A 24,044-nucleotide genomic window follows, 5' to 3' on the forward strand; every position below is an offset into this window, starting at 1 on the left:
ATTCCTGCCACAACGTGCTGTGGATGATTTGACCTTTGCCCTTACCTCACTTAATTGTAATTGCAATTGTTTATTTTCATAACTTCAAGTCCATGGAGGCAAAGGCTGGGTCTTTAATGTCCATATTCTGGGTGTTGAAAATAATGACTAGGACGCTGTAAGTAACCAGTGCTGTAATGTTTGTTGCAATCAGGAGTATCTTACATATCTCTAAGTACTACTCTCACATTAGATTATTGCACAAGAACAGTGTGGCTGAGGAAATAAGGACAGCCTGAAATAGTAAGAATAAGTTCAGGTTATCCTAAGAGTAAAGCCTATGCAGTTACAAGAATAGTGAGGGCTTCTGTCCAGCTTCAGAGGTAGAAAAAGCTCACGTACAATCGCCTTAATTTTTCATGTGAAAAAGCCGACCAAAGTGTTATCATTAAAGAACCAGCAGTAAATGGGGAAGTAAAAAAAAAAAAACAAACCCAACTCTTTCCTTTATATGCATGTGCAAAATTGCAGTCAATTCACAAGCCAGTTTAGGGCTGAAAAAGCTACCTATGGTGAGTCAGGATCTACACAGCAACCCGGTTCCCTGTATGCCTGGTCTGGAACAGCAGAGGCAGAAAATGAGGTCAAAATAGTTCCCCCACAGAGCTGTGGGGTGAGGTCAACAACTAGAGAGGTTAAAGTAATAACTCTCACAGAAGTGGGCAGTTGACAGCAATTATAAGCCCAGAGCTCTCCACATGGAGGGAGAAGTTTCCCCATGTTCCAAAGAATGCTGGTGTCCCAATTTGAAGGTAGCCCTGTATCTACCTTCTCTTTTGAAACTGAGTTTTTGGTTTATCTCATTGTTTTGTCTTTTCCCTGTTACGACCTTCCTACACACAATAACATTATATTTAAGACAGAAATTGGCACTAACCTCCGTGACATAGTAACATGCTTTTTAAAATGCATTCTTTCATTGCCTTGTAAAGTACGTAAAAATTAATTTCGTGGTTAAAAAAAAAAAATCAGCTGCCCCAGAATTGTGCAATCCTGAGAACTACAAAGCGTTCACCTCATAATTTCTTCATACAAATGGTGAGCGACCGACATTCTGTTGGCAAAAAAGATCAGTTACAATCGGGAGAGGGAGAGAGGGTTGGGGGTTAGAAGGCAAGTTGGGAGAGACCGGGCGGCATTAGCTTCCTTCCGCAAAACGTACGGATGGAAGACAAAAAACGCAGTAAAATTTTCCAGAAGCTCCCAATCTTTCTATTTGAAAAACTTTTAAGTCTTATCACAAACTCTGTGTCCCCATACGAGCCAAATACTTTTCTCCCAGGAACATCACGGCAGCAAAAGGGCGGGGTGGGGAGCCACACGCTGACATATCAGGCCAGGTCAGAATCGCAGGTTTCTCCGGTTCCACCTACAGGCAGCCCCTCGTTGGAGGCAGAGAGATCACTTTCTCACGCCTCATTCCTGCGTCAGGGGCTCTCTGAAGGCCCCCCGCCTGGTGGAGGCAAAGAGAAGGAACGAGTGGAAAGGAACCAGAGGAACCGTCGCCCATAGAAACTTCTAAAAGCTTACACACATTCACACACACAGCGATACACCGTTGCCTTGGAAACCAAGTCAACCACCTCACCCCTCCTCGGCGACCCCGGCACCCACTCTTTTGGGCCAGGGGTCCTGGCCCGTAGGAGGCCGGGACCGGGAGGGTGGGGTCCTCTCTTGCGGCCCCGCCCCGGGCCTCGTTCCCCGGGGCGCCTACCGAGTAGAGGAGCACGACAGCGCCGGGACTGGCGGAGCCGACGGAGAAGCTAGAGTTAGATGAGCTGGAAGAATCCATGATGCGGCTGCCGTCCGGGCGGGGCCTGAAATTCTTTGCTAAGCGGTCGTAGTGATGCTGCTGGGGGCGGTTCTTCCGCGCAGGGCGGCCCGACCTCGCCTAGGGCGGCGGCACCCTCTGCGGCCGCTCTTCAGGACCCCGGGCGCCGCCATCTTAACCAGGACGGAAGCCGCGCCGGGACCCGCGACGCACGCGCGCGCGCGCGCAGCGCGTCAGAACTCGGAAGTGTGGGCGTCCGGGCGGGCTCTGGGCGGCACGGCCGTGGCAGACCCCGCGATGGCCCAGGAGCGGGGATCGGAGGCCCCCGCGCCTCCGGGTTCTCAGACACTTCTGGATGCCCTGCTCCGGAACCTCTACGACTTCGGTGAGTGAGGGGCCTCGGAGCCCACGTGGAGAGCGGACTTGCAGCCGAGGTGTCTGCTGTGCCTTCCGAACTGGGTAGCCTTTGGCGTTCAAGGCTAAAGGTTCTTGCACGTGGAGCACCCCTCCCTTTGCCGACCTGGTTCCCTGGATGGGTTCAGCACACACCTGCGTCCGAGTTCCCCCATTCTCTCCCCCCCCCCCGCCCCCACCTTCAGCGTCTGTTGTTACTCTTTACGAATACAGCCTCCCACGTCGCCCCTGAGTGTGGGCACTACTTAGTTACTCGTCATGAGCACCAAGGCTGTCAGGTTTAAAGGGTTCTCGGAATAGCCCACCCTTTCACATTTCTCGGCCCTCTGGGAAGCCCACTGCCCACCCCACATTCTCCCCCAAACTCGGTGATCCTGGTGCCCTGGTACCACCTTGTGACGTTGGTGCCCCATCCTTCAGTGTGTTCCTCCCCCACGGACTTCAGAGAACGTTTTCACGGGAAGCTTTTTTGCTGCAGGCTTTTCTTCGTTAAGTTGGCCAGCCTGTGGTCTCCTTTTATCTTGACTGGGGAAAAGGAAATACAAAAAGGTCATTGGGATTGGCAACCGCCAGGCACTTTAGTAGGAAGACAGTTCCACACACTGAAGAACTTTCTCCAGGGAAGGCGACATCCCTTGTTCATGCAACAGAGATGATTGTTAGGCATTAACGCCCTTAAGGAGCAAGCATTTCTTAAATTTGTAAGGTGATGTTTCAAAAGCTATTTTAGTTTGGAGCCATTACTCAAAATGATCAGTTTATTTAAACAGTAAACACAATAGCTAAAAGTATGGAGAATTTCCCATGCACTCCATATTTTTCACGTATTTACTCATTTAATTTTCACAACCCAGTGAATTTGATCCTGTCCTTAATCCCATTATTACAAATGGAGAAACCAGCACTAGAGGTTAAAATGCTTCCCAAAGCTCACCTAGCTAGTAATTTGCAGAGCCTGGGTTCCAATCCTCAGACTCCCTCGTATGTACAGTCCCTGTATTTGTATGGACTTCGACTCTGGACGATAGGAAGACTGTGATACTTACCTATACCCCTAGAAAGTGTTAAAAAACCAAATAAAACAAAACACCAGCTGCAGTGGCAGACATTTTCAGCACAAAACGTGAGCCAATTGGGATTACCAGTTCCTGGGATTATTGCCTTGATGTCACTTTTATTACGGAACAAGGTGAGAACTTTTTATGCTGCAAGGGTCAAAGGCATGGATACAGTCAGTTACCTAGGAAAAGATGTTGCATTTTGGATTCTTTTCTTTTCTTTTTTAATGTTTATTGATTTTTGAGACAGAGAAAGAGAGAGGCAGGGGGTCTGAAGCAGGCTCTGGATGTGGGGCCCACACTCACCACGAACTGCGAGATCACGACCTGCGCCAAAGGCAGATGCCTAACCAACTGAACCACCCAGGCGCCCCACGCATTTTGGGATTCTATGAATTGTGCAAATACATCCCTATCTGAAGGAAAAGAAATCGTTTTTTTTTTTTTTTTTTCTTTGTATTTCTGGGTGTTGATAGCTGTGGTGTATGTACAAGTGCCTTCATCTCATTCGATAGAACCAAAAATATTTATCTTTCCACTCTGTGTTTGAACAAACAGGGGAGACAGAAAATGAGGCAGAACAGAAAAGGATCAGAAAGAAGGAAGAAAACAAGAGGAGAGATGTAGGGACTCCAGTGACCTTGGCAGCAGACCCAGCTCCTGTACCTGGTTCTCCCGTGAGAGGCCGAAGGAAGAGAGTCTCCAGCTTCTTCAAGGAACTCAGGGAAGAGCTGCAGGGTGTTTCTGCTGTGACCCCCACCAGCTCTCCTTCAGGACCAGACGCCCCTAGTGCTACGGCATCTCCCTCAACACTGAGGAACGGCAGGGAGCGAGTACAAGTGATAGAATTTCACAGCAGAAATAAAAAAAGGAAAGGGAAGCCGGATCAAGATGAGAACACACAGGTAATGAGTTGGTTAGTTTCAATGTATGTGTTGGAAACCCTGATATTGCAGTTGTAGAGAAGTATCTTTTTGTTTCTTTGTTAAAATTTTTTATTTATTTAAGTAATCTCTACCCTCCCCTCCCCTCCATGGAGCTCGAACTCCTGACCTCGAGATCAAGAGTCGCATGCTTTTCCGACTGAGCCAGCCAGGCGCACCTAGAGGAGTACTTTTACAGACCGTGTCAGAGGTCCCCAGAACAACCCTCAGGCTTGAGGATTGGCTAAAAGCATTCACAGGACTCAGGACTTGGCTATAGCCATCGTCACGGTCACGAATTATTACAGCAAAAGGATACAGAGGAAAACTAGCGAAGGGAAAAGGTGCATGTGGCCAAGTCTGAAGGAAACCAGGTGCAGGTGTCCAGAGGTCCCTACCCAGTGGAGTTGTGTGGGATGCGTTTAATTTCCACCCGCAGTGATTCGTGACAGCAGGTCGGAAGTGTTGCCAACCAGGGAAGTTCACTCCAGCCTGGGTGTCCAGGGTTTTTATTGGGGGTCGGTTGTGTAGACATCCAGACTGACCTTAGTTATTGAAGCTCTTAGACCCCCAGGAAAAAGGACGTGTTCACCATAAATCCCACGGCTAGTGTAAACTATCCGGGCAGCCTTGACTCAGGGGCTCGGGGATGTAAAAACACTCTTATCAGACAATATTCCAACGCAAGCCTGCCGAGTTGACTCTTTCATGCGCCTGGGGCTTCTGCTTAACTGTGCTCTGAGAAAACGGAGTCATTCGGCCACTATTTCTGGCTGCTATTGTAGGCACTGGGTTCTAGCATTGAACAAAATAGACGAAACTGCTCCCTCTCAAGGAACTCCCCTTCTCACGGAAAGCAGTTTGATTTCACTGAGTGGTAATCTCAGACTGAGTTTGGAAGTCTCACTCAAAATTCAGTCCAGGAGAGAGGTATGGTTGCTTATCCAGCTTTGCCCACAAGGATATCATTATGGTTTGGTCAAATTCATTGCAGAACTCCAGGGACTCTATTTCTGTTGCATTCTTCATGTCCTATAAACTTCTGTCTGTCGTAAACAGAAAAGGGGATTGTATTAGTTTCTAGGGCTGCTGGGCAGAAATTCATTCTCTCACAGTTCTAGAGACCAGGAGGCCAGAATCAAGGTGTTGGCTGGCTAGGCACCTTCCGCTCTGAAAGAGAATCCTTCCTTGCTTCTTTCAGCTGCTGGCGGCTCTAAGTGTTCGTTGGCCTGTGGCTGCGTCACCCTAACCTCTGCCTGTGTCTACACATGGCCTTCTTCTCTATATGTCTGAGTCTTAAATCTCCCTCTGTCTCTTCAAAGGACAGCTGTCATTGGATTTAGGGCCTACCCGAAATCTAGAATGGGTCTTGTCATGAGATCCTTAATTACACTACAAAGACCCTTTTCCCCCAATAAGATCCATTCATTGATTCTGGGGGTTTAGAACATGTCTCTTTGACATGACACAACTCAACCCGCTGCAAAGACAGTCAGGCTTGCATGGTTCTCAGTGAATACGTGTGTGCATGTGCTGGTCGGTGTCCAGTGCTTACCACATCTTTTTTACGATTTAAAAACCATCTGTATAATCTTCCCTAGAATTCAGGTAGCACTTCATGTTAAGTGAAGTGATCCTCATCAGGATCTCTTCCTCAAAGATTAATAGTGCTTTTTGTAATAATCTACCTTTATTTTAGGATTCCCGGTCAGTTCCCAGCTCATACTCCAAATGCTGGGGCACTGGGCACTGTTAGAGGTGGACTAGGAAACGGATTCCGTTGGTCCTTCAGCCAGCAGGAACTCCCAAGCTGATCAGCCAGGGAAACTCACAAGAGATCAATATTAGCATAGTGTCCCCCAGTGTGCCATACAAATGTTAGTATTTTCTGTGTGTGCCGTGCAGTGAGAAAGGTTGGGAAACAGTGCTTTGCATTATATATAATTCTGCATTTGGGGAGTTTAGCAAAGCATCTGAGTACCCTCCCGCATTTCCTCAGGTCCTCGGTCTTTTGTTTCCTCCTACACCTGCTTGTGTTCTCTCTAGAATGGAAAGTTTTCTAGTGGAAAGGACAAAAAGGTTAGCGTTGAATGAATGCATTTCTCTGTCTCTTAATAATAGATCATCTGCAGCAGGCTGTTAGATTCATTTTCTTCCAATTCCAATTGATCCCTTTTTCATTGTAGTTGGTTTTTCTCAGGAACCTCAGCTCATTGGACATTTTGGACTTCCTGACCCTAATGAAACTTCTCAGTTGCCCTTGGCCGTTCTGCCCTTTCCTCCTTTTTAAAATTGATCCTTAGAATTTTTTTTACGTTTAATTTTGAGAGAGAGAAAGAGAGAGCGTGTGAGCGTGCAAGTGGGGGAGGGGCAGAGAGAGAGAGGGAGACACAAAATCTGCACAAGCTCCTGGCTCTGAGCGATGCGGGGCTCAAACTCAAGAACCGCGAGATCATGACCTGAGCTGAAGTCGGACGCTTAACCAGCTGAGCCACCCAAGAGCCCCTAAAATTGATTCTTTTGAAAATGTGAATGTGTCTGGCTAAGGAGACGGGATATGAACACAATAAAAACACATATGCCTGTAAAAAGACTTCAGCCTGTTGGCATTGCAACATGTAAATAAATACAAACGAATACAACACTGCTTATTAATGGCATATCCTGGATCTAGGGAATGCCAGGTAAGGAACAGTCAGTCGGCTGGGAGTAATTGGGATATGTGATGCCATGCTAAGAGTTTGTACAACATAGTAAAAGATAGTTGTGGCCCCTGCTCTCTGCAAGCTTACAGATCATTGTAGGACAGTTCAAACAGACATGGAATCAGCAAAGAAGTGTAATAATGATAGCCTGCATGGAGTCAGCTGGTCGTCTTTGGAGAATATTTGAGAGGTACTAACCAGTTAGATAACCCGGCTGGCCCTGCCTGAACCCAGGAAGTGACCGTCTTTCCCTAGAACTTAGGCTTGTGCCATAAATACTGTGATTAAACTGCATTGTGTATTGAAACAGTTTTTCAATGGTGTGGTATGGTGATTTATAATAAGAAAAAATATATATACATATACTTGGTGTGTGTGTGTGTGTGTGTATGTATATATCTATATCTGTATCTGTATATATCTATTTATGTTTTCTTTGTCCCCTGTTTCAGGCACAAAACCCTTATAACCCTTGGACTTTCCTAGGTGATAAGAGCAGTAAAGGTATCTTTTGTAATGAGTGAGTTGGAAAGGCTGTAAAGATGGGACAGACTGCCGGGTGAACCCACCCCGTGACAAGAGGTTTGGAACTTTCAATCCTGTCTCTCTGACCTCTGAGGAGAGGTAAAGGGCTGGAGGTTGAAGTTATTGCCAATGGCCAGCGATTTAGTCCATCATACTTAGGTAGCGAAGCCTCTATAAACGCAAAAGGGTTTGGAAAGCTTGTGGGTTGGTGAACACTTGTAGGTGCTTAGCGAGTGACACGCTCAGAGAGGACATGGGAGTGCCTTGTCCTGTCCCACCCACTGTACCCTGTGCGTCTCCCCCATCTGGCTGTTCCTGACTTGTATCCTTCTGTAATAAATCAACAATCTAGTCAGTTAGGTTTCCTGAGTTCTGTGAGCTGCTCTAGCAAATTCATCCAACCCAAGGAAGGAGTCGTGGGGACTTGTAACCTGTGGGTAGCCAGTCCTAAGTACAGGTAACAACCTGGGCTTGCAGCATATGAAGCGAGGGACAGTCTTGTAGGACTGAGCCCTTAGTCTGTGCAGTGTGGTGCTGTCTCCAGATAGAGTTGGATTATAGCTGGTGTGGGAGGATTGCTTGTCGGCTGTGGGGGGAAACCCTCCCCGCTGACATCACCCCCTTGAATGGGTTCATCTGGGAACTTGGCCACCATTTATGTAACATTTTACCCATCCCAGGTGTCTAACCTACAGATGAACTTCCTAATCCTATCCTTTTTACAGTGGAGTGACTATAGAAGTAGTCTCTCAGGAAACAGTAGGTAAAAGATCACCTGTGTACTTACTTATTCCACAAATAATTTGGGTGCCAACTATTTGTCAGACCCAGAAGATCCAATGGTGAATGAGAGAGAGTCCTCTGCCCTCATGGAGTATACTCTCTACTGGTGGGGTCAACCAAACTCCAGGTAAATTAATAATATAATTAAAAAGTTATAAACCTTCTGAAGGAAAAGAAATAGGGCCTTGAGAGTAGCAGGCAGAACCTCCTTTCGGTAGAGTCGGTGGAAGTCTCAGGAGAAGATGACAAAGCTCTGCTGAGGTTTGTCAGAGAAAGGAGCCGGGAGACTAACGCGGGTGGAGAGTACACAGCATTGCCAGCGTCCGGATGCGTGAGAAGGCCTAATGTGTTCTGGAAGCTGGAAGCCTAGTGGAGGAGGACAGAGAGGAGAATGGTATGAGCTGCGGTGGAGGAACAGGCCAAGGCCAGCCCCTGCTGGGTCTCGTAAGCAATGGTAAGACCTTTGGAGTTCAGTTTAAAGTATGTGGAAAGCCAGCAGAGAGTTTTAAGGGCATGAGGTGATCTGACTTAACCTTTTAAACATCACTCAGGCCTCTGTGTGGTAACTAGATTACAGGGAAGCGGTAGCAGAGGCCTGCAGGAGCTGAATCAGGAGTTGACCGCAGCGGTGCTGGGTCAGGATGGGTGGCCTGACGGAATATGAGGAATGAGTGCGTGAACCATTCTTTTTTTTTTTTTAATTTTTTTCAACGTTTATTTATTTTTGGGACAGAGAGAGACAGGGCATGAACGGGGGAGGGGCAGAGAGAGAGGGAGACACAGAATTGGAAATAGGCTCCAGGCTCTGAGCCATCAGCCCAGAGCCTGACGCGGGGCTCGAACTCACGGACCGCAAGATCATGACCTGGCTGAAGTCGGAGGCTCAACCGACTGTGCCACCCAGGCGCCCCGCGTGAACCATTCTTGAACGGGTGCAAGGCTGCCTACGAGGAAGGGTCTTGAGAAATGAAAGTGTCGGGTGTGGCTGGAAATGACGCAAGTGTTGTTTGGCTCACAGGGATGTCTCACCAGTGTTTTTTCCACCCTTAACGTCGGCCCCTGCCCTGAACCTTAGCCTCCTTTGTGGCCTCCATAGAAAAGAAGGGGTAAGAAAGACAATAGAAATAATAGGACGGTGGACTCTAGATCAGAAGGGGCTCTTGGCTCCTGGGGCCTGGACCCAGGTGCATGTAGACTGTTCCTGAGCAGGTAGCCAATCACTCCTAATTACCAAGATGCGCTGGTGCTTACTGCGTTCCACGAGTGATGATTTCTGTTCCCTAATTCGTTATCTCGTGGAATCCTCACAATTCACGCGCCCTGTCTTCATGTTACAGAGGAAATTGATGCCTGGAGAGGTGAGGGTGCATGCCTGCGTTTAAACAGTCAGCCGCCCCATACCTGCAATCCCAGAACCCCGGAGCTTTGGAAGTCACAGCTAATGTTTCGTTTCGAAGTTTGATGCAGATAGATTTATTTGGCAGCAAAACCTGAACTGAACTCAGATGAGGCTTAGGAATTATTTCTGTTTGTTGCATTTGGCATGAATATTCATAGATCCTGCTGCAGAAATGTGAACGTGCTTAATGGATTATGGGTTGCTGTCTCGGCCCCCACTGGAAATGACGTATGATATTCAGTATAGTCACGGTATTACCTTTCTAAAATGTGAAAACTTCTTAATTTTCTAAGGATTCCACACAAAGGATTATGGATGTGAAGTAAATACCAGAGCTCAGGTTCGGACCCTGGGGTTTCTGGCTGTGTGAGAGCTGTGTGCCTCACCACTACGCCAGAAAGAGAGAATACAGGTCAGGTTAGGCTCTTTGTCCTTTGAGTAACACAAGTGCACTGCTTCCCAGCATCTTCACTAGATAGAAAGACCTGTCCCCAAGTTATTTCCCCAGGTTCTTACTTTGTTCCACACCCCTGTTCTTTGCGAGATCCAGTGTCAGATAGGTGTAAGAGTAATGTAGTTGAAGAAACGTCTCCTCAAGAAGATCAGAGTACATTTCCTGATGCTCTTGGAACTGCTTGCATTTAAATTACATATATGTTATTATATTTTTATAAATACAGTTATGTAGATACATACTTTGTATTTATATTTTTTATTTGTATTTTTAAGGAGGCTCCATGCCCAGCACGGTGCCCAGTGCAGGGCTTGAACTCACGACCATGAGATCAAGACCTGAGCCGAGACGGAGAGTAGGACGCCTAACTGACTAAGCCATCCAGGTGCCCCAGAACTGCTTGCTTTTTAAAACGAGACTGTTTATTTCCCCAGCTACTTTCTAATTGGACAAAGGTTGGACAGTGTAGCTGATAGAATAGAAGAATCTAACCAGTGCAGGAGAAAGTACTTGCGGTCAGCAAGTCAACCTGTGGATGAGTTCACTGAGCCTAGGGGGCTGCGGGCCTTTATCCATCGTCCCCGTGCATTTCTCCCAAACGGTTTCTTCTTTCCACAGCTTTCTTTCTTCATAGCCTAACACGCAAGTTCTCAAAATCTGCAGACATTTCTCTTTCCTGTGTGTGGGACAGTAAGGCTTTGCCGGTCAAGTTAGATTAGGCTGTGGTTTAATAACATAGTCCCTCCGTCTTAGTGGTTCGAAGGCAAAAATTAATTATTTTGATATCTCCTAAGGACAGACTGCTCTGCCCTACACCGTCCTCAGCTAGGGGCCGGGGCTAATAGGGGCTCCACCATCTGGAAGGTTCTTAGTTGCTTTGGTGAAGAAGGGGAGTCAACAGATGACTGGTAGAGAGAGGCTCCATGTGCAAGGGGCACACTTCCTTTCTGCTCACACTTCTTTGGCCACAGAAGGTCACGTGGCCCCGTCTAGCTTCAGGTAGGCAGCAAAGCCTAGAAGCAGAAGAGGACCCGGTATTGTCTGCAGGTGCTGTGCCTCCTACTGCAGTGGGTCCGAGGGGCAAGAAAACAGGGAAAACCACCGATTGTTTCTCTACCAGGCAATACGTTATGAATAACGTACTGAAGTGGCTTTAAAGCTGTGAATAAAAGTTAGGTAATGGTTGGGGGGGGGGGGTCATGCCTATGGATTCAACATCACAAAATAATTAGCTAAGAATTATTTTCCAAATGTTTATTTTTATTGTAAACAAGGATCTAGAGGGGCGCCTGGATGACTCAGTCAATTAAGTGTCCGACTTCTGCTCGGGTCGTGATCTCACGGTTTGTGGGTTCAAGCCCCGTATCAGGCTCTGTGCTGTTGACACGGAGCCCGCTTTGGATTCTCGGTCTCCCTCTCTCTCTGTGCCCGTCCCCAGCTCGTGCTCTTTCTCTCTCAAAAATAAACATTAAAGGGGCGCCTGGGTGGCGCAGTCGGCTAAGCGTCCGACTTCAGCCAGGTCACGATCTCGCGGTCCGTGAGTTCGAGCCCCGCGTCGGGCTCTGGGCTGATGGCTCAGAGCCTGGAGCCTGTTTCCGATTCTGTGTCTTCCTCTCTCTCTGACTCTCCCCCATTCATGCTCTGTCTCTCTCTGTCCCCCCAAAAAATAAATAAACGTTGGAAAAAAAAAATTAAAAAAAAAAAAATAATAAATAAACATTAAAAAAAATTTTTTTGAATAAAAATGAAAAGATAAATAAACAAGGATCTAGAATCCAGACCTTTTCTCAAATACATCGACGGCTACAAAGCTGAGGAGTTTCTACAGCAAGATGATCTGTGTGAGGCCAGGCCTGCCACTCAGGTCTCCACAGCCCCTCGGCCCAGGTGTCCCCACGGCCAAGATAAACAGACGCCTGCATGCAAGGACTGGGTAATCTGTGGGCTGGCGTTGGGTGAAGCAGGGACATCAGAAGCCATGCCCCTGTCCTTTGGGGGCCAGTTTCTCCCCCAGACCCAGGGGTTTCAGCCCTGCGGTGACTGTAGCACAGGTGGCTAGGAATTTTATTACAGTGCTTCCTTCCTCTTGCTGATCGTCTAATAATAGTCAGTCAGGGGCATCTGTGACATCTCCAGTATTGCGGGAAACCTGATGTTCCTGAAAGAAATTTTCAACTTGAAAGAGTTTAGCCATTACTTGATTGGATGGTTGGGACAGAAGAAGAAAGATAAACAACTACTTCAATACTTAGAAATGGAGTTAAATGTTTCATGGGATTTTGGAGGCTGTGACCAGCATACAGGTTTCCTTTTCTCTTCCTAAATTTTATCTTCGAGCACACGTGGGTTAGAGGGGCAGCACGACGGGGGTGGGGTGCGGGGAGGGACAGACGAAGGCAAAATCCCAAGCCGGCTGCATGCTCAGCGCAGAGCCCAACGTGGGGCTTGATCCCACAACCCTGGGATCATGACCCGAGACAGCAGTTGGACACTCAACTGACCGAGCCACCAGGGCACTCCTACCGTGTTTCTTTTTAACATATAATTTATATTTGAGGATCTGGATGATCCTGAAGTCATTAAGACTTAAGCCATTTGTTTTCCAAAAGTGGTATTAGTGTTCATCATATCGAGTAGATTAGACGCGCGTACCAGTGGAGAAGAGTTTTTACCTTCAAGGTAGACGTAGACTTTTTCCAGTCATGGAACAGGAAGTAAGACTTTCTGGGATAAATGAATGGAGGTGCCTGGCGTCCTCCACGTGCCCGTGGTCTTAATTAAGGCATTTGAGTCTGTGCAATACACGATCCAAGAAAATCGTAAGCGTAGTAAAAGTCAGGAATCTTGATAAACTAACGCGGAAGGTGCATTTATTGGGACTGAGAGCACAGAACGAGGCCGCATGCTTAGAGCATCCTTGGTGGTGCCCTGTTCTGTCTGTCACCGTCAGCACATGGGCCTGCAAGAGTCCGTGTGCGGCGTGACAGCGGGTGAGCAGTGTTGTGGTGTCCCCCAGGAGTCTTGTGACTTCGCAGCATTGGCCACGTCTTCCTGTTTATTGGACGTCGCTAACATCTCCCATTGCACACTTCATCCACTTTCATCGTAAGAACCCCTCTGTGAGGTCAGTACATGGCCTTGTGGAGACAGAGGCTGTCCCCTGTGGAAACAGTCACTGACTGACCCACACAGCCCAAACACAGCAGGGGTTGGGGGGACAGGCTGAGCTGAAATACAGCTCCCCTTTGCAGAAGGAGAGTCCAGGAGACCTGTAGATTGCAGTGTTTCTGGCACTTCCCAGCGTGGTGTGGGGTAGGGCACCGAGCCAACCCAGCCCCGACCCTCCCCCCACCCCCACCTGCTGAGCAGGAGCAGCGGGAGGTCCCATCGTGGGAGCAGAGCAGCCGGCCATCCATCCCTCTTCACCACTGTCCTGTGAGGGAGAAGGGTGCCTTTTCTTTTTTAGAGCCTGCTTCCCGTTGGTCCAGATCTGGTGGCTGGAGTTGAGTAGCGACTGCTCTTGTTAACCAGATGGGACAGTGTATTTCCTTCAAATCTCAAGCTTCTGGTCAGTTCTGTGGGTCAGTAACCGTAGCTAGTAGATGCATCGATGTAAAGAGTCACATGCTTTGCAGGCTTTTGCAGTATCATCATTTTCTGTTGGGAAGTATAAGCCATTCTAGAAATCTGATGTTCCTGAAAGAAATACTCAAGTCAAGAGAGTTTTGTTAGCCATCATTCTAATGGCTGGATGGGAAGAAGAAAGAAGAGAAAGAATTATTCAAATATAATATTACCCTCCAGAATCCCTCAAACACCCACCCTTTTTTAAACCCCGCACCAAACAGAATCTTGTACATGTGGTTTATGAGAGACAGACATTAGTCTCTCTCATCATTTTTTTTTATTTTTGTATTTAAAAAAAATTTCTCATCCTGGAGTACCTGGTTGGCTCAGTTGGTTAAGCATCCGACTTTGGCTCAGGTCATGGCCTCATGGTTTGTGAGTTCGAGCCCTACGTCGGGCTCTGTGTTGACAGCTCAGAGCCTTGAGCCTGCTTTGGATTCTGTGTCTCCCTCTCTCTCTGCTTCTCCCTCTCTTGTGCTCTGTCTCGCTCACTCTCAAGAATAAATGTTAAAAAAAATTTAAAAGAAATTTCTCATCCTTTCTTAAGCTTTGAGACTTCAAAAGGTTTTTTTTCTTCCATTAACTGGTAATTAGGCTTTTGTGCAACATGCTTGTGTTATTGTTCGGTATGTAGACATCTGGGCCAGTTTCTGGGCTTTTTAAAACATGGCTACCCTGGGGGTGCCTGGGTGGCTCAGTAGGTTCAGCGTCTGGCTGTTGATCTCTGCTCACATCATGATCTACTGGTTCGAGCGTTCAGGCTCTGCATCGGAGCCTGCTTGGGATTCTCTCTCTCCCTCTCTCTCTCTGCCTCTCCCCCGCTCATGCACACACATATGTGCACTCTCTCTCAAAATAAATAAGCTGAAAAACAAAAAAACATGACTACTCTGTTGGTGACAAATACTCTAATGATACAGTAACAGATGATCTTAATAAGAATTCTCTTTCTTTTCAGACCAAAACTAATATCCTTGGGAACGATGTGGATAGACAAGAATTTAACTTAGAGAAGGTATGTGTTTTGAAATTGTTAATCTTTTCAGCTTTATAACACACACACACACACACACACACACACACACACAAGAATATGCTTACATGTCCAGTGGTTGAGTAAATGGCTAAGCAAATCACACTACCTTCTCTTGGTGATTATTAGGCTGTCAGTTAAAACCCGAGGGCTTGTGACCACAATGCCAGTAATGCAGTGGTAAGTATGAAAAGCCAGGCGTGTGTATTTTGTAGTCAAAACTCGGTTTTTAAAAATGCATGAAAAAGAAGAGAGGAGGAAGGGATTGAGCTGCTAAGAGTGGGCACTGGTGACTTTTTCTCTTCCTCTGCAGTGTCTTTAAACAAATGAGCAAACCCAGATCTGCATTTGAAACCTCCGTGAGGAATGGTTTCTCCTTGTGAGTGTGTTTGGAGGGGTACCTTTAAGTGGAAACACAGAGAGCATCTCTGCGTTTAATCCGAATTCTGTTGCTAATTTGTGTGGAGACAAGTCTTTGCTTCACCTGTCCAAAATTAAACGTGGGAGAACGGAGACCTCCACAAGGCTGCGCAAACCACCCTCCACAGAGTTCTTGCGACAGCACGTTGTGTCTGACGTGTGTTACTCCCCGGGATGTATCTCCTGTCTGGAGTCTTTGGAACGCACCTGGGTCTGATTCTGCTTTGTGCCCACAGGCTCGCTTGGAAGTGCACCGGTTCGGGATCACGGGTTACGGAAAAGGAAAGGAAAGAGTCCTGGAACGGGAACGTGCCATAATGCTGGGTGCTCAGGTGGGGGGCTGCTTCCGTCTTCCAGCATCAGACAGGATACAAAAGCGGGGGAAGAGCCCGGGGCAAGTCAGGGCATGGGTCACTGGGAGGTCTTTGCAAAATAAAAAATGATATCTTTTTTTTTTTTTTTCCTTTCATTTCAGCCTCCCAAAAATAGTTATGTGAATTACAAGGTCTTGCAGGAGCAAATCAAAGAAAAAAAGGCAGCAAAAGAAGAAGAAAAGAGAATGGTAGGAGTAATAGCCTTTTCGTTCCTAAGCTAGAACAGAAAGGTGGCTGCATTTGGCCACAGTGGAATGCTGGACCGGCTGCTTGGAAAGCAGTGTAGACAACAGTAAAATCTGGAGTTAGAGGATCATTTTCTCCACTTGTTCAGGTCCGCCTTATTCCGTAATACCAGCCAGGTAACCTGGCATATTTACATGAAAGGTTTGCTCTGAAATAGCAAACTCCCACTCGGATAACATAAGCTGCCTTGCTCTTTCTCCTGTATTGCATTTTACATTGTGTAGAACACGAGGACCCATGAAAAACCTCAGAGGAACAGAGGTTACACTCGCTCCCTTTCATCTAAAACGGAAGATTTGATGTTTCTACTGTCAGTCTTTTCTGGAATGACCTTTCACACTCTGAAAGAGTTTTAGGAAGAAACTAAGTTTGTGTTCATACACCTACTTGAAAAAAAATATTAAATGATAGCTTACTGGCTTTTGACCACAAACCTCGTCTTTTTTTTGAATCTCCATTATCCGTTATTGACACATATGTTATCTTAAATTCTGAAATCAGGCCCAGGACACAGACATTTTCAAGAAAAAGAAGAGGAAAGGGCAGGAAGACAGGTGAGTGACACATCATCAGCTACTGGGGTGGAATGATCTGGATAAGCATACTGGATCAGTTGTGAAGATAGCACCTGGAGTTTACGCGGTGTTTCTAGCCCGTTAGAGTGCTTCACTGTCCCTCGTGGATTCTCAGCAAGTCCCGTGAAGGGAAGACCAGGTGTAGGACATGGCCCAAGATCGAATAGCTACCTCAGAACCAAACTAGGAATTTTCTCCGGTCTCCCATTTCCAAAGACCAGACACCTCAAGTGACTGGTGGAGAAGCTGAGATTGACGTTTCCAACAAAAGACTTGTGTCCCCCCCCTCAAGAGCCTGCTGATAAGACAGCACGGCCTGGGTCTCTACTGCCAGTTCCTTGACCTACCACGTAGGCAGGGCGCCACGGTCTGAGTACGGGACATTGATGTTGTTGCTCTACTTTTGTTTCTTAGCTTTTGTTCAAAAATGCCTTTTCTCCCTCCTTGAATTACTGGTTCAAAATCGACTTCTTTTGTCTTGGCCTTTTCCTTGGACTCCTAGTGAGCTTGCATGTGCCGTCAAGCGGTCGTTTGTTCTGACCATACATGTCTGTCCGTTGAGGGTCCCCTGCGTGCCAGGCATATGGGTGTCTTGGGTGTCGGGAATATAGGCATCGTCACACTGGCAGTTTCCTTGTCTTTGAGGAGCTTACACTGTAGTGAGGGAAACACACCAAAACATATGAACAGGTTAGCGAGGGGATGTCAGGCCCCGGCAGGTTCTATGAAGAGGTGGCGCTAAAGCATCGGGGGAGAAAATCACCGGGGATGGGCCGGGATGTCATTCTAGGGGGGTGACATCTGAGTTGAGAGCTGAGTGAAGAGGAGGGGGCAGCCTGGAAAGATCTGTAGAGAACATTCCACATAGAAGAAACCAATGCAAAGGCCCTGAGGCAGGAAGGAGGCGGCGTGTTTCTGGGGCCACGTGAAGGCCCGCAGTTGGGGCGGGGCAGTGGGGAGGACGCACAGGGGGACACCCGGAGTTTGTAGGGGCGGGGCCCCGGCCACCTGGCTGGCGGTGCGATAGCCCTTCCTCGTAAGCTTAACTTCAGTACCCTTCCCTGATTTTTAACTGCAGGAGAGCCAAAAAGAAGAAATCAGCTCCCAGCATTTTGTCAAGTGGACGGATTGGACAGGTTGGAAAATTCAAAAATGGGACACTGATTCTGAGCCAGGTTGACATCAAGAAAATAAATTCCTCCCGAGTGGCTAAGTGAAGTGCTTCGTGACATAGAGGAACTCTGTACTGGAATTGGACCCCTATGAGACTTCTAGATTATTCTTAATTTATTTCATATTTTAGAGACTGCTTTTCTGTTTTAGGGGAAAACGTCAAGTAGAAATAATAAAATTTGTACCGGTGAGGTGTGTGTGTTTTATGGTGATAAGCATACGGTGGGAAGGGCCAATCGCACTGTGAGTATAATTATAGCCAGCCTGTTGAAAAGGACGTTTAATCGTGTCCAGCGAGATTTATGCTAGATTGGCTCTGACTGGTGTTTTGTACCTCTGCATGTAATGGTTTTTCATAAACTTCATGATTTACTGATTTGTAAATGCTGATAATTAGCTTTAAGTTGCCTTTTTTAATTTTCTAAAAATGGTGTCATGGGGCGCCTGGGTGGCGCAGTCGGTTAAGCGTCCGACTTCAGCCAGGTCACGATCTCGCGGTCCGTGAGTTCGAGCCCCGCGTCGGGCTCTGGGCTGATGGCTCGGAGCCTGGAGCCTGTTTCCGATTCTGTGTCTCCCTCTCTCTCTGCCCCCCCCCCCCCCCCCCCCCGTTCATGCTCTGTCTCTCTCCCAAAAATAAATAAAACGTTGAAAAAAAAAATTTTTTTTAAATGGTGTCATGTTACTTTGTCATGAAAGAACCATGTGTGATAATTTGTCAGTTGTTTTTGTGGGAAAAGCAGTTTTGATTTTTAGCCTACCACGTGCGTGAAATCTCTGTAAGAAGTTATGTAAATAGAACACAGCTTTTGTGGTATAGGTGACTGTGACAGCTAACACAGCAGAGGATTTTAACCACACCTACATGTAAGCTAATGTCCTCTCCAGAATAATCACCGTGGATGGCTAAACATATTTTTTAAATTATGTTGCACTTACTGAAAGCGTCTGGAACTTCTCAAAGCTTGTGACCCATTAAAAACAAAAAGTCTTCAATGATAGTAATCACTTTGGCATTGTTTTTCTTTATGACAAAAAATCTTATCGCACGGTAACATTTTGGTCAAAACAAAGGGGTAGAAATGGCTGACGTTTTTATGTGGCTCCAAGGTGGACTCCAAGGCCATTGCCAAGTGAGGAGCTCCACAAAAGCCCTGAGTTGAAGCAAGAGTGGAATCAGCATTCTGTTTTCCAAGTTTATTTTGAGAGGCAGTACTTGGCAGAATACCTACTTTGGCAGTTTTTAAAAAAAATTTTTTTTTAATGTTTGTTTTTGGGAGAGCTGTCAGCACAAAGCCTGATGTGGGGCTCGAATTCGTGAACCGTGAACCTGAGCCAAAGTCAGACGCCCAACCAACTGGGCCACCCAGGCCCCCAGAGAGTGATTTTTTCTTAAAGGTGTAGAGGATCCCAAGCCTGACAAAGCACCAGGAAGTATCTGAAGACCTAGAGGTGACCTATCAGAGCAGCGACGGGGACAGTTTGGTTCCCCTTCTCTACAGGCAGCCCAGGGTCCGAGGCCGCCCCATCCACCCCCGCCTCCACCGGCCTCGCAGCTCAGACAGCTGAACGCTTAGCCAGACTCTGGACCAGAACTGCAGACTAGTCCACTCGGGAGAAGCATGCAAGTTCTGAGTTTAGATTCCTCACCTCGCTTTGCTTTCACCTTTTAATTTACTGAATAAATACTTAAAGAGTGGTCTTGTTACCACTGGGCGCTCCAGGAATCCTCAGATATTTAGGGACTAAGAAAAACCTGTACTTCAAGGGCTGGAGAGCAGGCTTAAGATCACACTTTTTATTTCCCCATCGATGGAAGTTTCCTCTAGCAAGATAGCAGCAGAGAGAAGCCGCCATGAAAACCAGTCATCCAAAGAAAGACGGTTATGACTAAGATTCTGCCAACAGCCACAGAGGGAACAGACGGCTTCCGTGCTGTGGGTACGTGTTTCCTTACTGTCGTCACACTGCCATTTCCCCTTTGCAGGGGTGTCTTTCAGTCCCCGACACGTCTGGTGGCTCAGCCATTGTTCCACACGACGCCCTGCCTACCGTTACTCCCAGTGACCCACTTAGGGACCTGGAGGTTCCCGTCCCTACAACTCTCGGCCCCGGACACCTGGAGACCCTGCTTCCCAAAGGAAGAAACAACACAGCACATGTCCCACTGAACCAAAGTTGTCCAGGCAAGAAGAGCCACCACCTCGCAGGGGTGACCTACCTTTGACCATCGAGAGGAGACGAGGCTTCCATCACCCGGTGGGGCAGGGAAAATTCTGCACCCAGGTGGGACTCGGGCATCTCTTCATAGTCCTTTGACCTGATTTTGATGGTAAGTAGACAAATGCAGCAACCCTGGGTGCGAAGGGCCTGGTGACCTGAGGCTCAGACCCCCAGGGATGAGGGTCCCAACCACGATTAGCAGAGGCACTAGGTGAGAGTGAAGGGAGCCTAGAATGAATAGGAGAGGAGGCTGACCACGAGTGTCCCTTGCAGCTCCAAGACCAGCTCCAGCGTCCCTGGCCTTCCTCGGCTAAGCTTCCCTCACTGGAATTCTGAAGGAGCCGTATAGACCTGTGGCGCGGGGGGGTCGATGCCCAGATGTCTCCCTCAGATCCTCTTTCAGGTAGAAGAACTTATTGTTCTGAGCACTGAAGGCACAACCTTCAGCCGTTGGCCCTCTTCAGGGATCACCTCACCTCCTTCTCGGGGTGGCCCACGTCCGTGCTGGATCGAGACGGGAGTATTGAACCCAGTGCCCCTCTCCCAACCCAGAGCGGCAGAGGCCTTTGCTGGGTCTGCGTCCCAACCCGATGTCTCCCTTGGCCGGCCCTGCTTCCTTCGCTCCCAAGGGGGTTGATCCACAGAGCCCTTGCTTATAAATGCCCTGCTGCCTCATCTTGGAGTCTGCAACCGCCCCTCCCCAGGTAAGCCATTCAGGGATCCAGCAGCCAACCGGGCAGTGAGGCCGGGCCGAAGGGGCTGCTGGGGGAGGCGTGTGAGATGGGTGTTTGTGAGGACCACAGTTTGAGGAAGGCTAAGAGGTTTCAGGTCGGACACACCTGGGCTCAGACGGTGTGGTTGAAGGGGCCGGTCGGTCTCCCTGAGGCTCATAGGTTATTAGGAGGTCTCCCCCAAATCTCAGTTTCTTGTAACCCCTGACCAATGTTTTATTCACGAATGTACCTTAACCATGTGCTAACTGTTACCAATGTCTAGCCCTGTCCCCTCTTGCGAGAATGAATTCATAAAGCCCCCCTTGTCTGAGATGCACCTTACTCAGAGCCATGGAACCGCTTCAAGATCTCGTGGGCACACGCAGCACAGCCCTATGGCGTCTCACAGGCGCAGGCCCTGTGGGGGAGAGACGGGGTGGCCTCCCTTCCGCCTCCCCTGTCCCAGCCGCCCGCCGCCACCCAGGGCCCACGTGGCAAGAGGCGCGCTGTGCTTCTGGGCAGTAATCCAGACCGGGCCCTGCCTTTCGGTTGTTGGCAGTGTCCAAAGAATTTATTTCAAATCTGCTCAAGACTGTGCTAAAACTCAGGTTTTCCAGAAGGCAATACACAAAATTAACCAACCCCCCAAAGACCAGAAAACACAGTGTTTGCAATTCAAAAAATACAAACGCTCGTGGATACCGATACAAAAATTAGAAAAAAGTTGCTTTCCCCCCCTCTCCCCCCCCCCCCCCCCCGTGTTTCCAGTGGAACACGAACACCAACGGGACCGAGAGCTGCCACCGTATACGGACAACTGTGACAGAAAGTGGATGCGATGGTGGGGGGGGGGGCGGGGGTAAAGGAAGGCAGGGAAATGCAAGAACTGTGGACAGCCAAAACAAGGACACAGAGCTTGTTACTTTTTAAATTCCTTTGCCAACGTTAAACAAATCACTCATGCTGAATACGACAAAGTTAGTGGGAAAGCAGCACGTCTACATCATGCATTTAACGTCTTCTGCTTGGCTCACTCCGCGCTTCCTCTTGGTGCCGAGGAAGTCAGGCTGGGGACGCCCAGCCACCGGGCGCGGGACGAGCTGGAAAGGTCTGCAGGCCCTCGCCGTGTTCCTGCTTCCACAGCCACTGGAGGCCGCTTTTCCAGATCTGAAGTCTGTGTTTGGAGTCTCCTCAGAGGCTGCCTGAGGGCCTGGCCTGGTGAGTGGTGCCCACCTTGTGGGGGGTCTTCCCCAGGACTAGGTTGGGCAGCCCGCGCCCTCCAGACAAGACTCCCCTGTGGGGTCTCGACTCCCAACTCCTGCCTGAAGCCAACATCGTTCACAAGGAAAGCCGGGAACCACCCCCCACCCCCCTCCCCAACAGGTAGTGCGAGTGGAGTCCCAGGGCCGTGCAGACTCCCAGCCGTGGGGTCAGGTGCCTCCCGCCTTACTCTTAGACATTGGTTCTCAAAGCCGCTCCCCTGCCGAGATCTTCGGAAACAATGGAGACACAGGATGGGTTGGGGGACGCCTCAGATGTTAGAACTTAAGGTGACCGAGGAGACAGAGAGGCAGGTCAACCTCTTTCTACGTTTTATGGGGGCTTCTGCACACAGCTGCCTTTGGGACTAACAATGACAATGCTGACATGTGGCCCGCTTACAGCACGTTGCACCAAAGTACCGTTAAAACAGGCCTTGCTGGGAATGGGAACGTCTGGGGTGTTGCTTTGCATGGTCATGTGAAGCCTATTTCAAATGTCAATTTTCCCTCCTCAAGGCCAGGCAGCAGTGTTAATACATACATGCTCCTGGTCACAAGAGGCTGGGATGGAAGACACTGTCTTGTGGTCGGAGAACATTCTGGAAGGTCACCACACAGGCTTGATTCTTTGAAGGGGACCATTAGCCTAGACTCAATAGATGAGAGACTATATTCTTTCAAAAGCATTCCCTTGGTGGGGATACCGAGGCACAGAAAGATTTAAGACGTGTGAACCATTATCAAAGCCAGGTTCAAAGACACGAGTGTCTGACGGCTGAATGCGGTGCCTGAGCCACACATCCTACCCCACACCTACTCTTACCTATCGTACAGTCCATTTAAAGCGAAAGCCACCAGGACCCCTTTCTCTTTAAGGAGGAACCTGCCAAGGAAAGTGATCCTTGAAAACAGCTTACTGGCTTACTTGCAAAACAAAAGTAGAGATTTCCCAGAATCAGCAGAGACCCTAAATATCTTCTAATGAGATCTGATTAGATTTTTAAAACCAGATAATAGGCCACAAATCCATTAAGTTCCTGTTGCCTCCAGGCAAAAGCGGCCAAGGAAACATTTGGTAACAAGTTTTGCCTTCTAGGAATGGGGGGTGTCTTCTGGGGGGGGGCGGGGGGGGGCATCTTCAGTAAATACAAAGTGAGACCTGACAGCTTGGCCTCTGTTGGTGGCTCACCTCCATTTCCCCCTACCTGCCCCGGCTGGCAGAGCACTGCAGGCCTATGGAAGGACAATCCTGGTCTTGGGTAGGAAGGTCCATACATTGTGATACAGGCTTTCCAGGTAACGCTGAAGTGGATATCCCAGCATCACCCTGCATATTGACGCATGGACACATGACAAACCGCTAGTGGTTCTCAACCCAGGGTGTCCCCTAGGGGACATCTGGCAATGTCTGTAGACGCTTTGGGTCGTCACCCCTCACTTGGGGGGGGGTGCTACTGGCATCTAGTGTGGGGAGGCCATGGCCAGCCCACAACAGTAAGAGAACCCCACCCCCTCCCCACCCCGGGGGGTGCTGAGGTTGAGGAACCCTGGCATCAGCCATGGGCCTTGTGAGAGTGTTTTCTGGCACTCCCGTGCTGAGTACCCCCCCCCCCCCCCGGAGTGTTACCTACCCTCCCTATCCTCCCCATCTCACCGCGTGTGGGTGGCCACAGGACAACTGTCTGCTCGTCTGTGCTGAAACATGCCTTCACAGGGGACCGAGCCTTTCACTTGCAACCAGAATTAAGGCTAAAATGCAAATGTCCCCGGAAGAAGGACATGTAGAACCTGCGTTGTGATCCTTTCCTGAGAATCTGTAGGCAGAGGGCACGGGCACCGCGAGGCTGGGCTTTCCCGGGCACCAAGAGCAGGAAGCACGAACCTGTTCCCAGCGTCCCTGGTGAACTCCGGTTCTGCCCAGGCTCACTCTGGAAAGCATGACCCTCCTCACTCTCGGTGGGCCACGAGGCGCCCGAGGGCGCTGTCACAACCACAGAGTTCACGGAGGGCTGAAGATTTCAGCCCAGAGCTATATATAAAACTGTATACATAGTTTTTATGCCAGTTACTTTGTGGGTCAGGATTACTGATGTCCACTTTGATTAGAATCATTATTTTCCCTGACGGGGCAGAGAGGGCTGTGTGCAATGTTTTAGCTTTTGCTTTGAATTAGGAGCTAGGGTGCTTTGCGGTGAGTCGCTAGTGGATGCTTAAAAGGGATTCATTCTAAAAGGAAAGGCATATGCTTTGAGCAAACTTGCTCACGAGCAGAGCACGAACCGCGGAACTACGTCAAGGAGGCATTATTTACAATGCATTGGGACCTGACA

The 24,044-nt window shown here is 48.6% G+C and overlaps 2 protein-coding genes across 4 annotated transcripts in view; one reads left to right on the forward strand and one right to left on the reverse strand.

Moving 5' to 3' along the window:
* Window positions 1–2,652, reverse strand: part of GNPAT (glyceronephosphate O-acyltransferase) — a 34,511-nt gene extending 31,859 nt beyond the window's left edge. Inside the window, exon 1 of one of the 3 annotated variants that reach the window (XM_086679686.1) lies at window positions 2,617–2,652. In XM_086679686.1, the coding sequence (XP_086535812.1) occupies window positions 2,617–2,637 (21 nt within the window). In that variant the 5' untranslated portion in view covers window positions 2,638–2,652. Of the gene's footprint in view, window positions 1–916; window positions 1,280–1,753; window positions 1,888–2,616 lie in introns of those variants that run through there. The other 2 variants (XM_025915067.2, XM_086679687.1) reach the window with 2 other exon arrangements.
* On the forward strand, window positions 1,886–17,710 carry FSAF1 (40S small subunit processome assembly factor 1). The gene is made up of 7 exons (XM_025915075.2): window positions 1,886–2,195; window positions 3,841–4,187; window positions 14,657–14,713; window positions 15,388–15,483; window positions 15,627–15,713; window positions 16,273–16,325; window positions 17,425–17,710. The coding sequence occupies exons 1-7, from the start codon at window positions 1,886–1,888 to the stop codon at window positions 17,561–17,563; spliced, it is 1,089 nt and encodes a 362-aa protein (XP_025770860.2). The 3' UTR covers window positions 17,564–17,710.
* Window positions 17,711–24,044: the final 6,334 nt, after the last annotated feature.

This window comes from Puma concolor, chromosome D2, assembly GCF_028749965.1.
Source record: "Puma concolor isolate L17-30 chromosome D2, mPumCon1.1.hap2, whole genome shotgun sequence".
Taxonomy (NCBI): domain Eukaryota; kingdom Metazoa; phylum Chordata; class Mammalia; order Carnivora; family Felidae; genus Puma; species Puma concolor.